Raw genomic sequence first — 17,530 nt, forward strand, 5'->3', positions numbered from 1 at the left:
ATATTTAATACAATAAACATATATTATATAATGTAATAATATAATTATTATATATAATATTAAGTATAATATAAAATATAATATTTTATATTATACTTAATATAATATTATATATTTCATATATAAAATATAATCTTATATAATAGTATATTATAGTAATATTATATTATATCATATTAATATTATGTTAAGCATAGTGAATAGTGATCAACAAAATTTTTTGAAAGATTAAATTCCTACCCACCAACCCCCACCCCCCCCCCCCCCCCCCCCCCCCGCCCTACCCACCCAGAAATTTATTGTTTCGCTTTTTAACAAAGGAATTGAAACTTTTGTTGAAAGATTAGTTTTCGAACTTTAGATGAAAAGTGTGAAACAAGCGTAGAACTTTTTAAAAATCGGAAAGAATACTTTCAGAAAAACAAACAAGCCCTAAAAGAAGTTACTTTGATTCCCAAAAATTCTTAAATTAATCATCTGAGGCTTAAGACATATAGACATGAGAAATAATTTTCAATACTATTTGAAGGTGTGTCTTACTTTGATTTTATAGGCCTCAGATTTATACAAACCACACCAGTGTGTTAGAGGCTATGTGGGCCATTTTTTTTTTCAAGAGTTCACATATGATTAGATTTGAACCATTTTTTAAGCTTCAAATTTCATAATTTAGGCCAAAATAGATTCCCAATAATCATACGGAATTTTGGCATCAAAACAGCATTTTTCGACCGGATTTTAAGGCGAGGCTGTACTTTTTACCATAAAGCCTAGGCCTTTATCCACCCTATGTAGAATTTCGTATTGAATGTTTCCTGGCATGGGACATTTGAACTTTTTCATTTTAGTATCTGCTATGTTTTCCACAAGAAATGTCTATTGTGTATCCATAGAACTATCTCTAAAATGGATTTTGGAAGGGGCACCGCATTTAATTGGATGCATTGGCTGACATACTAAAACTTAAAGGGTGCGGTTTGTATAGATCGTACGCTCTAAACAATCAAATTAGAGCCTACCTTCAAATAGTGTCGAGAAATGTAATTTCAATACTGAAAATTTTTGTGATAGTTTTAAAATATATTTTCATTTTTATTTATGAAGTTTAAAGCTTCAAAAATAGCACAGATCAATATATCTATAAAAACTTGATAATCTTGAAAATTGACGGTCCAAAAATGCGTTACAAATATACTATTTCCCAAACTTGAAATCATATTTTTTCTCATTTTCATACATCTTGATGTCGAGATGGTCAATTTGAGGATATTTTGAGCATCAAAACAACATCTTCTAGTGAAAGCTTTGAGGTAGGCTCAAATTTGATTGATAAGAGCCTCCGCTTTATATAAACTCGTCCCAAACTTAAAAGGAAGAAGTTTATATAGGGGTGAGGCACTAAACAATCAAATTAAGACGCACCTCAAGAATTCACTGTAACTTGTTTTGATGCCCAAAAATCCTCAAATTGATCAACTCGACCTCAAGATGTACGGACATAAGAAAAAATAGATTTCAATAATTGAAAATAGTGCATCTTATAATGCATTTGTTGGACTGTCAATTTTCTAGTATTAATAGATCTAATCGATTTACACTATTTTTGGGGCTTTAAATTTTATAATTTGAAATGAAAATAAAATTTTAGGCCATAACTATTATTTGTAGTACTGAAATGATATCTTTCAGTACTATTTAAAGGTGTGCCTTACTTTGATGGTTTAGGGCCTCAGACTTATACAAACCACATCCAAACTTAAAATAATAAAGTTTCTATGAGGACCGGACCTTATGAAGAAAAAGTAAAAAGTCACTTTGAAATGTTATCTAGAATGCACTCTAGCCGTGAGAAATTCCTAAGATGGCTCTAAAAGCTATTTTCCATACTTGAATATGAAATTTGCAGCTAAAAAAATGATATAGATCTTGTGAATCAAACTTGAAAATGGACGGTCTAGATAAGATATTACAATATACATAATTTTTTAGGACTTGAAATCCTAATTTTACTTCACAACCATAATGATCAAGGTCGAGATGATCAATTTGAATGATTTCCGACACCGAAACTATATTTTTCAATGAGATTTAATATAAGGTTTTACTTTTATTTCCACAAAGCTTTGGCCTTATTTTAACCTTTTCCAAAGTTATAACTTGTTGGAAATGCAGGATGATAAATATGTGAGAATACACATTCAATCTACAATTTTATGATTTTTATTAAACAAACTGAATTTCAAGGAATCTCTTTTTGTCGTGTTGGGACGTGAGAATACACATTAAAACTACAATTTTATGACTTTTATTAAACAAACTGAATTTCAAGGAATATCTTTTTGTTGTGTTGATGTTCCTTGTGTTGGGACTTTGTGCTTTGGCTTGACTACCGGGAATCTTCAAAACTAAGCATAGGCTGCTTATCCACCCAAATTATTTATTACTATACAAGACATTTAATTTAGCAAGGAAAAAGTGGGCCACCACCAATTTGCTCCCTTTGTTTTATGGTGATTGTCTCTTTGGTGAGAAAAACATATGAAAATATGAAACATAACATAAGGACAAGGATCCTGAAAACCCTAAAAAATGCTTTGAATGCTAATGCCTGTATTGGGGTTACAACGAATTGGCAGATTGAGTTACCTTTTTGTTATTATTTGTTCTTTTGTGCCTATTTTCTATTGGTTAAAATAAATTTTGGCTTCAATAGTGGTGAAGATACCATGAAATGTCAATTATGTGAGTCTTTCAGTGTTGTTTTCTAGAAAATATTTTCACATTAAAGATTCTCTTATTTGGTTAAGTGTGGAGATAATTTCATACAAATTAATTTTTATGCATCTTTTCACAATAATTGGCAACTAATCGATGTAAAATCATTCTCATACTTAACTTGAGAATAAATTTTCATATAAAAATATTTTTTGGAAAATAACTTTACGTGAACCAAACATGTTGTGGCCATTGTGGGGAGAATACAAAAAAATATAAAAGGATCTAAAACAAAGAAAAAACAAAAAGGAAAAATAGTAAGCCTCTTGTAATTTGAAATTGGAATGAAATTGGTAAATAGGGTTTTACAACAAATTTATTAGAGAGGAAAAATATAAAACCACGGTTTTATCTAGATTCTCTCCAAACACCATCCCTAGAGATCCAATATTTGTATCTATCAACAAATTTCAAATCCAAGATTTGAGTTGTTTTCATGATTTGTTTATCGAGGAGCCAAACAAACATTAAATTATTTTACTCTAAGTGTTGTGCTCAAAACACGTGAAGGCATTTATCTAATGGGATCACATACAATAAAACCATTTTTTTTGGTAAAAAGAGGTCATAATAACTCTAAACCCTCCAGTATCAAATCCTATAGCTTAAGATCTATTACAAAGATCGATAAAATGTCTCTTGAACTTTGAGCTTGATCAATGATGCATTATTAATTATTTAATTTTAAATCTAACAATCATTCATTGATAATTGTGACTTCCATATACCAAATATAAATAGCCTTACTCTGTATTAGTCATTTTATAATTTAGTACTCAAGTCCCTTGATCCAAATTAAAAGAAACCTCAAATTATTTATAGGTTTCAAAACCCAAATAAAGATAAATGAGATTATATACTATAAGATCATTTACTTGCGGTACAATACAGTCACAATTATATATACTTGTCACATGTAAAACCCGATATCTCAGGTTTGTCACAAAATTCAAAAAATTATTTTGAATTTTGGGACTACAACAAATGCACCCACCAAATTTCTCATCCAGTAGTCAAGATTAATTACAATCTCCACGTACCAAAGATAAATATTATAGTTATATACTTTTCCATGACAATTTGGGCAATGTTTTGACAAAGTAAAGCAAACACTTGTAATAAATTTGATTGGCGAACTACCTCGTTGAACTTTTCACGCGCCTGGACCATGATATTTGTTCTAGCTTGAAGTAGCAATGAAAAAGAAAAACGCTCATGCACTTATTGCGAATATATAAGTTTCTTTTACAAACTCCAGGCACTTCTATTAAATTTGCCTCTTTATATTAGGTACCTCGTAGAGGCCGGGCGCCAATATTTAAACTTTTGTAGGCGCCAGACTGTTAGGTTAGTCAGTGTTTTAGGGGGCCACGGGGTCTTTCATGTATACTTTTGTAATAATGTAATCTCTCTGTGCCGTAATTTTTCGACCTAGAACTACAGATTTCGAAGCTTCAATGGATATGGCTCGAGCGCCAAAGTAGGTGAGAGCTCAGATGTGGCGTCTGTGTTATTTGTAGTCTTTAATGGTGGTTTTCGACTTGCTTTTTGTTCAATTGACAGCATGATTTCTATTATCACCATAACTGTGTCTGGACGTCTCGTCTGATCTTCACCCGTGGTTTTCTGCTTGTTTTTGGCTCAAAATGGCGCCATGTCAGCCATGATTATTAGAGATGGGTTTCAAAAGCTATCTTACTTATGGTCTTTGTGTTCAATGAGCTGATAGATTCGAAATTGGTTCTCCTCCTGGTTTTCGAGTTCTCTGTACTTCAATGGAGTTCTTACTCCCAATTTGACCTTGAAAATGATGCCATTTCTGCTTTACTCATGGTTTTACCTTAACATGATGCCGTAACTGATTTTGGTCATTATCTGTGTGTTTCAACGGCCATCTTCTTCATGTAGTGAGAACTGAATTGATTGAATGCTTATTGTGTCTATCGCGATTCTCCTCCAGTTTTGAGATTCATATGAAGCCTGAACTATTTTGATCAAATGTGCTGGTCCTTAATGGCGATAATCTTCATAGTGTTGGTCTCCATCTCGTTGGCGTTTGCCAGGCCTGATAAAGGGCTTGACGGATTGATTGACATGGCTGAGAGTCAAAGGTCTTCTCCATCTGTGCAAGAAGCTGCAGTGAAGGGAGTCTTACAAAGGCTCTTGCCTTCTCACTCTTCTAGCTTTGAATTTAGGGTCATCTCCAAGGTAAATTCACTTGCTAACTCTTCTCTCTCCCTAGTTTGTGATACGTTATCCATGAATATTCCTTTCTTCATTTGTTCTTTTATCTTTGCTCAAGGAGTTTATTGATGTTGCATATGCTTGCGAAATTTCAATGGTTTTATATTTCACTTGGGGTGGTTTCTGAACATCCGCTACCTTTTTATGCATTTCATTTGATTGACCTGTTGCATCGAAATCTGGAATTTGTTAGCATTGTATTCAGAAACCAGGCCCTAGATTGCATCCTATTTTGCTTGTAATCTTAATTATTTTGATGTCTTGCTACATGCTGCAGTCCTATGCTTTATATTAAGATATGAATAGAGTACAAGTATTAAACTTAAACATGTGGAGATGACTGAATAGGGAGAAAACTCTACAAGTAGTTATATTTCAGAAGCTAACAGATTCTAGGAAATTAGCATAGTGTTAGCTGCTTTGACTTCAGACAAGTGTGAAGCTCAGTGAGCTATTTGAGCTGTAGCTATTAGTGGCGTAAGACACAATCTATGAGCTTTTAAATGATTTCGAAGCTTTCAAATTGTTAATTTCATCAGAGTAAATGAGATGCATTACAAGTGTTTTATATTTTTTATTTGGCTTTAGCAATTTTCGTCATCATTTCGTGCCATTGCTGTATGCTATTCTTAACTTTCTCAACTAGTCACAGGAGATTTATAATTATATACACATCAAGCAAGGACAACAATAAGCAATGACAACAATAAGCAATGGATACCATAGCAACATGATTGTTGACCATTGCTCTTAGAATTGTGCAAGACACATGCCATCAATAAACTTTAAAATTGAGTGTCCAAAGGTGTGCCTAAAAGAAATAGGTGTTAGCTTAGTGGTTAGGGCAATGGCATTAAATTAGGACATCAAGAGTTCCAATCCCTATCCCACAAGAAAAAAGGAGGACGTCTCTTACCTCTAGACTATGGGAAGTGGGCTTGGGCTTGGATGGTTAGTGATTGACGGTTGCAACACTATGTCCCAAGTTTAACTTCTACTATTGAACTAAAACAAATCACCCCCCACTCACCCAGCCCACAAAAGGGGAAAAAAAAAAAAGAAAAAAAAAAAAAAAGAGCAAAAAGATTAAAAGAAGCAAAGCAAACAAGTGCAGCTTGCTTTGCTAGCTCACGCCTACAATGAGATATTTGCCTCGATGCTTTTTGCCTGCTTGAAGATCATCTGCTCTTACGTTGCAAAAATATTGTAAGAAGTAATTATCAGGAAAACGATAATTGTGAGAAGCCTGACACTTTAAAGAAGAAAAGATGAGCCAAGCTTGCAGATCTGATATTTCATTTATATTATCTCCATATTAATATTATCTTCAGTACTAATGTGATACTGTTAAATGCTACATAAATAATTAGACCCCTCTATATTGATATTCTATGTGACATACTTTACAAAACTATTGCTTGTGTGTGCGTGTGCATGTATGTTTCCATTTCTCTTTCTTTTACGTGCACACTTCTTTATTTTGCTTGATCACATGCATACCCTACACATACATATGATTCCATTGTAATGTTCTATTTTCTGTTGTGTTTGTGTATCCTTGTATGAACATATGATTATGTATTTACTGCTGGGGAAAGATTGGACTAGGTTTGGTCCCAGATTTTATTGTGGTTTTTGGTGTGGCCAAACCAAGGTTTACAAAATGGCCATGATGATGGTTATAATAGCCATAATTGGGAAACACTTCCTAATTGTGACATTATATAAAGCTGATGGGTGGGAGGTTGAAAAACGGTTTGTACCAAAAATAACGGCCCTTATTTCATTTTTGTAAAGACCACTATATAACACCATAACAGCCTTTATAATGGGTTCAAAATCAATGAAATAATATAAAAAAAAGCGACCTTTTTTTTTATAGAAATAATGGATCTAACATCTGTTTCTTCCTTTATAATGGCCATTTTGTATAAAAGAGCTAATATAGTTTTAAAATATTTTGTTTGTTATGCTCTCCTTTTTTCTCTAATATATTGCCCCTTTCTCCATCTTTCACCTTTTTTCCCTTTTTGCGTAAAATGCCATTTTTCTCTTTATAACACCTGTTAACATTATACAATGGAAAAGGACCATCTCCATTCTGTTTTATTATGAATGTTTTCTCAACCTTGGGCGAAACGAGCCACTTATTCAAAGTACAGGAACCAGGATTCTGTAGGAGGAGCATCACTTCAGTGGGATAATTTTAAATTTCCACCTTATCTATCACTCCTGGAGTCTGGAGATCCTTATGTTGTGTTTCTTCATTTTCTCTTTCTCCTCTTGATAGTTTATCAAAGAAGAGGCAAGCGTCAAGTTGCATTTAGATTTTAGGATACAACCATGGCACATGACTATATATTGTCATCAATTTTGGTCAGTGATGCTTTTGCATTCTTAATATATTTAATATGAAAAATATGCACATGTTAATAGTCTGATGTTTGACATTTTAGGATCTCTGTGGTGGTGTGAGTTGCTTCTGGATCAAGAACTTCAACAATTCAGGCGTGATAGGAAGTCCAGAGATGTTGTATGTATGGTTCCTTTTCCTTCCTTTTTCTTTATGAATGAAAAATTCATTTTTAAGAAGAAAAGTATACAAAATTCATGGCATAAATGGGCAAAATCACAATGTGAACACTTGTTAATTGGTGACTCTAGAAAAATATGTGCAGTAGGTTTAGCTTAAATGAGTGCTTTAGAACTTGCATAGTAGATTCAGGCTCACCGGCATCTGGCCGTTATATGCTGTTTTCTCAAGACTTGTCTGAGTTGTACTGTGACTTGACTGAATTGAGTCAATAATATGGCTTGGCTAGCAACTCGGCCAAGTTCCATGCTGATTCATAGTTTTAAATCAAGGAATTTAAAACCAGTCTATGCAAGTGTTCTAAAGCAAGGACTTTGGTCAGGCCTTACTAGGTTCCTGAGCTGAGTCAAACAACTCAACTCGAATGATTCTTAGAGACTTGGCTGAGTCTTGAAAAAATTAACGATAAAAGATTGGTGAGACTTGGCTGGTCCGCAAGTCTTTTTTTTATAATTCCCCAGACTCTGCAGCTTGCCGACTCTGTGTAACCCTGGTGAGTTTGAGTCGGACAGTTGTCTATTTGTTGAAGCCAGTTCTATTGATTGATCTTTACGTGTTACTAGTAGCTTTTACTGTTAGCTTTTTCATTTATGTCATAGGTTTATCTTTTAAGGCTGTGTTGGTGTTGACCATGTAAGTGCATAGTTTAGCATTAAATGCAACTGAAAGCATAAAAGGTACTATTGTGAGACCAAATGGATTTTCGGGTTTATTTGTGTTTTTTTTTCCAAACAAGTGGGTTTAAAAAGTGAATGTTGTGGAACAATTCCTGATCGAGTGTGTTCAAAGATAGAACTAGACGTGTTTAGCAGTCTACGCAGATCTGCCATATAAATATGAGTGATTTTGAGTAATATAACTGCAAAAAACATAGCTTGCTATAAATTATCCATGCTGATTTTATATAGTTGGGGCCTTTTTCTGATGAGTGCCATATTGCATTAACTCTGCAATATGGATGACAGACCCATTCATGAAAAACTTGTTGGCTTTCATTCAATTCTGGAGCATTTGGGTGCGCCTAGGAGGGCACAGGTTCACCCAATAAATCCAGTCAAAATAGGGATTGCTTGAATATGTCGGATCTAATTCCATGCTGCTCTTCCTCACAAATTTTTCTCCCTGTAGATCTCGATCTTTTCCTTTTTGCCCTTGATTTGTGGAGAGAAATGATCTCCCCTCCATGCTTTGTGGGAACAAAAGCTGGTTAGGTTTCCAACGCCTTATATGTGTAGGCAAGTAGGCTCTTAGATATGTCTGACAGAATCGGCCTGGGGACCCTAGCAAGTCCTGCTCTGAGTCCTTGCTTTAAGACTCTTATTATTGCTATGATTTCCCTTTTAAAAAGCGTTTCTGTTCAATTATGGGCAAAACCGTGCTGTTTGGAGTGCTTATTTTGTTATTTAAATCAACTTTGGATTTTTGGTCTCGCTGTATTTTCCAGAATTGAAGGTGCTACGGCAGTTGAGATTGCTGCTGGCCTTCATTGGTATATAAAGTATTGGTGTGGTGCTCATGTGTCATGGGACAAAACTGGTGGTACGCAAATAGTTTCTATTCCTGATCCTGGATTGTTACCACGTGTTCAAGGCAACGGAGTGATGGTTCAGCGCCCAGTTCCATGGAGCTATTATCAAAATGTTGTTACCTCTAGCTGTGAGTATTGTGATTTTTTTTTCCTTCTTTTTTCTTATTTACGAGATAGCTAACAATACATGACATACAGAATAAGCCAAACTGTGAAAGTTGTCTGACCAGATTAATTGCTGAGCTGCTTGATTATTAGCAGATTTAGTACTCTGATCTGATAGTTAACTTTCTTCTTATTCAACGCATGATAACTGTTTTGCTACTCTTTCAGATTCATATGTTTGGTGGGACTGGGAAAGATGGGAGAAAGAAATCGACTGGATGGCTCTGCAAGGGGTTAACTTACCATTAGCATTCACTGGCCAAGAGAGTGTTTGGCAAAAGGTTTTCAAGGTGACTTTGGAATTCAGTCTCAGTATTTTAAACTTCTTCTTCTTTTCTTTTTTTCTCTAAGTTTCTATTAGGCCTTGTCTTTCCCAATAGTCGAGTAATCATTACATATATACTTACGCAAAAGTTACAAGGATAAAACCTGATACCCTGATAAATTGATTTTGAACTTGGTAGTTGAAAACATGGATGTGATCTTAAATATGTCTTACCTGTTATTGTCAAAGAACATGGTCTTGAGCTTTGAGAAGCCATTACCATGCTTAAAAGTTTATGCTTCATTGGGAAAGTGCCGGTTATGCATTACGGCATAGTTTAGGTGACAGTATTGGCGGTCAATGGGGTATGATTTTCCATAACCCTAATGCATTGGAGTGAACATTCAAATGCTGCGAAGAAGCAACGGTGCCAAAGCATTACCATATAGTGAAGCTCTTGCAACGATGGCTTGATTATAATCACCATTTTAGATAATTAAGGGTGGTGGATGGCCCTGAATGTTTTGATTTGATTGTATATAGAAAATTTGTGTATATATATTATATACATATAGGAAAATGATTTGGAACTCCTACTCGCATATGCAATAGTCTATGCCCAATGGTTCAGATTAAAAGGGGAGAAGGACGGCCCCTGTAGCCTGTAAGTTTTTTAATTTTATTTATTTATTTACAAATTGGATGCACATGAAATTTTGAGGGTGTATGTGCCACACTTAGGCACAACCAGTGTTTTAAAAATTGTCGATCCAATCTGGAATCGGCCAATCCGGATCGGATATCGACTGTACTGTTCCGGATCTGTATAGTAATGGGATCGCGCTTGACAAAATGTCCATACCATTTTTCCTTTATTTTTTTCCATTAAAATATTCCGCCCTCCTGACCTGTCCTCCTTTTTGTCATTTTTCAATTACAATAATCTCTCCTTACCCCATTTGTCTATTAAAATATTAGCTCCTTTTGTCTATTAAAATATTCTCTCCTTACCATTAACCTCGAAGTCATCACAACATGCAATGTGCCCTGTACCACAACCACATCACACGACACTCTGAAAGATCGAGCAATTTGTTTTATAGGCCATGTTGTTCCCACATCTCTTTGAAGTGGGACAACTATCAAGTCCATCTACCCATGGAAAACGTCGAGCAATTTGTTGAGAGCCAACGTCAAGCACAATAACGTCAAGCACAATTTGTTGGGTCCAATCTTCCCAACCTCAGCAAATTTGTTGGGTATTTTTGTTGGGTCCAATCTTCCCAACATTCCATCCTCCCACGTCATCAACTTCCCATGGAAAGCATTGGTCACGTCTCTCTTATGCGTTGGATTTTATTACCACCCCAATGCATTCTCTACCTTTTATAGGTAGATTTTCTTCTCAATGAGAACGATGTGGTTCAGTTTCCCCTTGTGAACGCTTATTGACATAAAAATTGTAGCGTATATCTTATACTTTGCAAAATACTACGATATATGATATGTAATTTATTTTTTTCTTTTTATTTTTTTCTGAATTTTGATTTGTATTCTTAGGTGAAAATCTTTTCTTGAATAATTGTGTAATGTCATAATATTCACAATTATAAGGGAATTTATTTTAATTTTTATCGTATGATATGGAAGTGTTTTTTAATATTTTTTGAATCATAGTTGTTATAATATTGTAAATAATAATTATACATTGATAATTAATTCTTGTATTTTATTTATTAGTTTATTTGTGCTATAAAGTATTATAATGTATTATTTTTGTTATAACAGTAAATTAATTTGTTTGTATTATTAATTTATTATAGTCCATGTATGATCATATACTTCATCCATGATAATTCAATGTTTCGTCTTTTGTGTGATGTAAATTTAATGGTTAACAATAATTCGTACAGGAAATAACATCTCAATATTCACATATTGATGCAAAAAAATGAAAAATCTTAATGGAGTACCCCCATTTTTTATTGGAATCCTAAAAAACATTTATAATGAATTCTAATAATTTTTTAGATTTTTTTTAAGGCTTAATTCGATTGATTCCTGATTCGGATCACTGATTCACCGATCCAGATGGGTTTTTGGGATGCCCGATCCGAGGCATCAATTCGTATTTTAAACCACCGGGCAAAAAAAAAGAAAAAATAAATAAATAAATAATAAAAAAAAAAAAAAAAAAAAAAAAAAATAAAAAAAAAAAAATATATATATATATATATATATATATATATATATATATATATATATATATATATATATATATATATATATATATATATATATATATATATATATATATATATAGGAAAAGTCTTCCCAAGGCCTATAGGCGAAAATGAACACTGATTTTGCCTACTCTTATCACCGTCCAAAATTCATCGCACGGTCATGATTGTCCAGTAGTGTTTCATTTTTCATTTTTTTTTTACAAGTCGGAATGACCTGAAATTTGGAGCGTATGTCAATCTTAGTGAGGTGCATCTAATAAAAATATAAAAATCAAAATACCCTCGAAACATTTTGGGGGTATTTTGGTCAATTTTTTTTATGTAAAATATTTTTTTGATATTTTTGGTAGATTTACCTATGTTTGATGAACACACGCTCTAAATTTCAGGTCATTCCAATTTGTAGAATAAAAAAAGAAAAATGAAACACTATCGGACAATCGTGATCATGCGATGAACTTTGGACCGTGATGAGGGTAGGCAAAATCACTGTTCATTTTCGCCGATAGGCGTTTTGTAATATCTTCCATATATATATATATATATATAAAACTCATGACAAAATATTGACAAAACTACCCTTGAAACATTCAAAGAAATTTTGATGCCGCGTGATGTCCCAATTAAGTTGATTGGATTTGTAAGAAAAGTTAAAATTCAAATACTGTACACATTCATCGCCATCCAATTTCTACCCTTCTAATCTGGACTGTTGGGTATAGGCTATTGTTTACATTAGTGGGCGTTCTATATCATACATACATACATATATTCACATATACATACATGAAAAAGCTTATCTGAGCCACTAGGTTAATGCTATAGAAAAATGCGCCCAACAGCCAAAAACTAAAATAAAATAGAAGTATTTGTTTAACCTCTTTTTTTGCACACATCCTATTTGCCCTAGTTAACACCCAGTAAGAAAGGGTTTTTTGAAAAGGTCCCTAAAAGTGGCTTTCTAAAGAAGAAAAAATTGGGTTAATGTAAGCCATCTGTATTGGTGCATGGTTAGATCTAGGGTTAGATGTGATCACAATAAAATCTTTTTTCTTTTCTGGCTATTTATCTTGTTTTTTAAGACTATACCCAATCTTCGGGGTTAACCATATCGTGGGCGATGGTCAAATTGATGGTGGCGTATTGAAAAATAGGTGCATGCAAGTCTTCCCCATGTGTGCCTGTGCATGCGTGTACGTGCGTGTATATGTGGGTGCATGCATTCATGTGTGTGTGTGTGCATGTGTGTGTCTTCTGATGCTTTCATTCTGGTTCATTACTTAATATGAACTCCTTTGTTGAACTCTTTGGTCCACATTCTAAATTTGAGCTCTTATGGTAGGGTTTTAACATTAGCAAGGAAGAGTTGGATGATTTCTTTGGTGGACCAGCCTTTCTTGCCTGGGCACGCATGGGAAATTTACATGGGTAATTAGTGTTCTTCTTGATGGCTGATGGATTACATATGTATAATTACACTGATGCAATAAGAAAGATTCATGGGTAATTTATATACACTTAAATTAATATATGGAGCATTACGACTTGTTTGTATAGGGTTCTAAATTCTTGATTATTCTTATTCTTTTATATTAAATGATATTTGGGGAAAGGTCTATCATTTGATTCACAGAAATGTAGTGATAAATCTATTCAATCTGGACTTTATCATCATACTAATGTTTTCAAAAGTAACATATTAGGATAAAAACATTTAATATAGTTTTAATATAAAGTTATGAAATTATCAAATTACTCACAAGTGCTATCCACGAGGTAATATTTCATTTATTGCATGAAAAAACTCATTATGGAGATATATGCTTTCCTCTTTGTTCAAAACCTTGTAAAATTTTCTCTGACTTGCTTTTTGTGGCATGATAAAAACATTTAATATAGTTTTAATATAAAGTTATGAAATTATGAAATTACTCACAAGTGCTATCCGCGAGGTAATTTTTCATTTATTGCATGAAAAACCTCATTATGGAGATATATGCTTTCCTCTTTGTTCACAACCTTGTAAAATTTTCTCTGACTTGCTTTTTGTGGCATGATAAAAACATTTAATATAGTTTTAATATAAAGTTATGAAATTATCAAATTACTCACAAGTGCTATGCACGAGGTAATTTTTCATTTATTGCATGAAAAAACTCATTATGGAGATATATGCTTTCCTCTTTGTTCAAAACCTTGTAAAATTTTCTCTGACTTGCTTTTTGTTCAAAACCTTGTAAAATTTTCTCTGACTTGCTTTTTGTTCAAAACCTTGTAAAATTTTCTCTGAGTTTCTTTATTGTTTTTGTTTTTTTTTGTTCTTTTTGTCACTCTTGATACTTCTCCTCACGTAAAAGATAATGAAATGCTTGTTTTTATGTTAAAACAACATTAGCTGTAGTGGCTGTTGCATTCACTGCTGTGGTGCATTATCTTGAAGCACATGGTACTCAGATTCATGCTCTGAGCATGCTACCTATATTGTAATATGTACTTTATATGTAGGATTGTATTCCACATGTTTTTAACATATTCATTCTTTTTCTCCTCAATATTTGATTGGTGCAAACCTCATGCGACACCTTTTTTTGGATTCTGGCATTTTGGCTATGTTACAAAGATACCAGAATCTATGTCTCTGACTCGCCTACCTATATTTTGCCATTCTGTATATATTTATAAAAGAAAATTAGTTTGTGATTTCTTAATTATAAAATTAACATAACTAAAGGAAACATGTGGGTCCAAATTAAAGACCTGCTGTTCAAATCATAAGATACACGCAATCACATGTCTAGCAAAATAAACGTGTCTTACAATGCAGACACATGCCTTACAAACAATGTTGCATGGATATTGACACAGGTGTTGTATCTATGTTTAGGTGGTTTTTTGATACAGCATGAACTTTGCCTTGATATATTTTTGTAAAAGACTAACCCCATTTCAATACTCATTTAAGGTGAACCAGGCACCCCTCATGCAAGCTTTACACTAAGTATTGAGCCTATAATCTGCTGCTCAATATTGGGACAATTCTGTGGTCTTAGGGTTTTGCGTGTAATTTGTGTCATCTTTTTTGCTGGTGACTCCCTTTTGATATAATCAAGGAGTTAAGGTGCACTCCCTTGAACCTAACTTGCTTCATATAGCTCCCCTTCAGTGCGCTCCGATGCACAATGCACACTTTGCCAAATACCTTCTGGTATATTTACCTCTAGTATACTCCTTCAGTGCACCCCTGTGCACAAGGAAATATCCTTTTGTTAGTCAAAACCCTTATGAATGCACTATTGAGAACAAACCCCATTACTAGAACTGATAATTACCCAAGATGGGTGTCATGAGGACCGAAACTATGTTGCATGTTTTGTGTGAACAAATAATACAATCCGCTAAGGACATTAATCACCTTGTTGTAAAAAGTCAACATGATGCAAAAGAATTACTAATGATTTGCTGGAAAGATAAGTTGGACATCATCCTTTTCTCTCCGATAAGTCACTTCTATCGGGAAGGATAAGCACCCTTCATCTGTAAATGTAAACCTTAATCCCAGCAATCTTCAGGATAAAGATCACGATTTTGGTTGGAAGAACTTGAATCTTTTAGTGACCCTACTCAACTAAATTGGAAGATAAATGGCCCTTGAGCAATATTGTTGCACGTGTCTTAATTGATTCGACATGTAGAAACATGTGATCTCCATGACGCATGGAGGCCAAACTACCTTGCTACCCACTACTTCACTACACCACAACTGCTGAGCATGTTGATGAACCACCCAGCTGGAGCACTTCATCGTCTACATAAACAAAACAACCACAAGTGCAGGATAAAGGTGGTTACGCTGCGTGGATGAGTCGTATGAGAGAACAATACAGCAATACTCAGAGCCAGCAAGAAGACAGTGGAAGACCCTTCATATGCGAAGGACGTGTACTATAATTTTCTTGTATGCTTCCTTGTATGAGCCACTTATAACTGATTACACAATGTTATTGCATTCCTCCATAACTAGAGGCAGTGAATGTAATGACTCATGAATAAGGTGTCTACAGGTGCCTTAGGGTTGGTTTACCCATAAATAAAATAGAGCTCTGTTCAGGGATTTCCTTCCTGTCAGGGTGTTGTTTGTGGTTTTTGAGTTGTGTATGTGTATTGTTGCAATCGACTTAAGAGCCCTCCAAAGAATTTAGTACGTGTCATTGGTATCTAGGACTCTAGGTCAAAAAATTGTATGATAAGAGTCTCATATCTCAAAATCTGAGTTTGATCCTGCCGAAGAAAAGTAAGAAGGAGGGCAGAGCTCCGCTCTAATAAGTTACTCCAATGCAGTTCGTAGTGGTTTAGCCTTTGCAGAGGAAGGGATAACTAGAGCAGAGCCAATTGAATTGCGAGGGTGTAGTAGGGTAGATTCAAATTTAAGCTATTCCATTAATATTCTATGTTCCATGCTTTGTATGAAAATCTTCACCGCCACCAAAGATTAAGGCCCACATGGTAAGCGTTTTATGACCCTATTAAAGGCCACCTTCATTGTGATGTGACCCTATTATAGACTTTTAAATTTTAAACTATTCAAATAGTATTCCATAGGTTATATGAAAAGTTTCATTATGTTGTCACCATAAATTAAAGGCCCACATGGTAGGCGTTACATGACCCTACTAAAGCCGTCTTGGTTTAAACCTGAACTGGGGAATGGAGTGGTTTTTAATGACCTTGTTTAATATAAAAAGGAGGATATGCCGTGTTGTTAAAGCTTACATTTCTTGCAAAAGTGTTGTTATGTACTACAATGACTGTAAATAACGCTACACACTTGAGTAGAGTGTTTGACGTGTCGATATGTGTTGGCATACGATACAAAAGAAATGTAGGAGTGCCTATGTAACACTGCTTACGGAACCCACAATTGTGTCTTATTTGCCCAAAAAATGGAGATTTGTAGACCGCCGCTCATGTCAGTATGGATTTTTGCGTCTATAAACGTGTTTTGCATGCTGACATACATATCTAGTGTGTTGGCATGCTGGCTTCTCCTAAGCGTATGTGAAACACATAACTTGTTATATGTGGCTTACTATATAGATGAATATGATGCAAGGGGTCTTACAGTTGTTTTGAAGTTAATCACTCTATTGTCCAGGTCTCTTAATATAAATTTTATAAATCTCTTGATGGTCATGCAAAGAGAATTTATATCTTGCTACTTGTATTTATTGTTGCAATATTAGGAGCTTTTAGGCTTTTCCCTTTGTTTATTGTTGTGCTGTTGGATGTGGACAGTCACACATACATATATTTAATGTATTTATGTCAGATGTATCTGTGCATGTATTGCACATATCTATGTTTATATTTGTGTACGCACATGTACACCCACAAATGTGTATTTATAAGTCACTGGATGATTTGAGGTATTAATTGTCTTATCACAGTTGGGGTGGCCCGCTTCCACAGAGTTGGCTAGATGAACAATTGGCTTTACAGAAATGTATCCTATCTCGTATGCTAGAGCTCGGCATGACTCCTGGTATGTTTCAAAATCTATGATGTGAATGAGTTTTATGGAAAAAAAATGCAGGTGAATTGTTGTTTACTGAACAAATATGTGAAACAAATGTTTCATGGAAGAGTTGCAAGACGTGGCTGAGTAATTAAGTGAAAACTTCAGCTGAAAATACTTGAATATCCTCAGCAACTTTGTT

At 34.2% G+C, this 17,530-nt stretch overlaps 1 protein-coding gene across 50 annotated transcripts in view; it reads left to right on the forward strand.

The window, feature by feature from the left end:
* CYL1 (alpha-N-acetylglucosaminidase family / NAGLU family) overlaps nt 1-17,530 on the forward strand; it is a 41,150-nt gene that overhangs the window by 6,972 nt on the left and 16,648 nt on the right. For 9 of the 50 annotated variants that reach the window (XR_016039784.1, XR_016039915.1, XR_016039916.1 and 6 more), the window contains exons 1-7: nt 4,040-4,259; nt 4,736-4,983; nt 7,476-7,552; nt 9,057-9,268; nt 9,474-9,595; nt 13,159-13,244; nt 17,261-17,355. Coding sequence is in view for 22 of the 50 variants with exons in the window: in XM_088845649.1 (XP_088701775.1) it covers nt 4,774-4,983; nt 7,476-7,552; nt 9,057-9,268; nt 9,474-9,595; nt 13,159-13,244; nt 17,261-17,355 (802 nt within the window). In the remaining 28 variants the exon portion in view is untranslated. Of the gene's footprint in view, nt 1-4,031; nt 4,260-4,683; nt 4,984-7,475; nt 7,557-9,056; nt 9,269-9,473; nt 9,596-13,158; nt 13,245-17,260; nt 17,356-17,530 lie in introns of those variants that run through there. The other 41 variants (XR_016039805.1, XR_016039926.1, XM_088845649.1 and 38 more) reach the window with 12 other exon arrangements.

Source organism: Amborella trichopoda, chromosome 1 (assembly GCF_054954075.1).
Source record: "Amborella trichopoda isolate Santa Cruz 75 chromosome 1, AtrichopodaSantaCruz75HAP2 v2.0, whole genome shotgun sequence".
Lineage (NCBI taxonomy): Eukaryota > Viridiplantae > Streptophyta > Magnoliopsida > Amborellales > Amborellaceae > Amborella > Amborella trichopoda.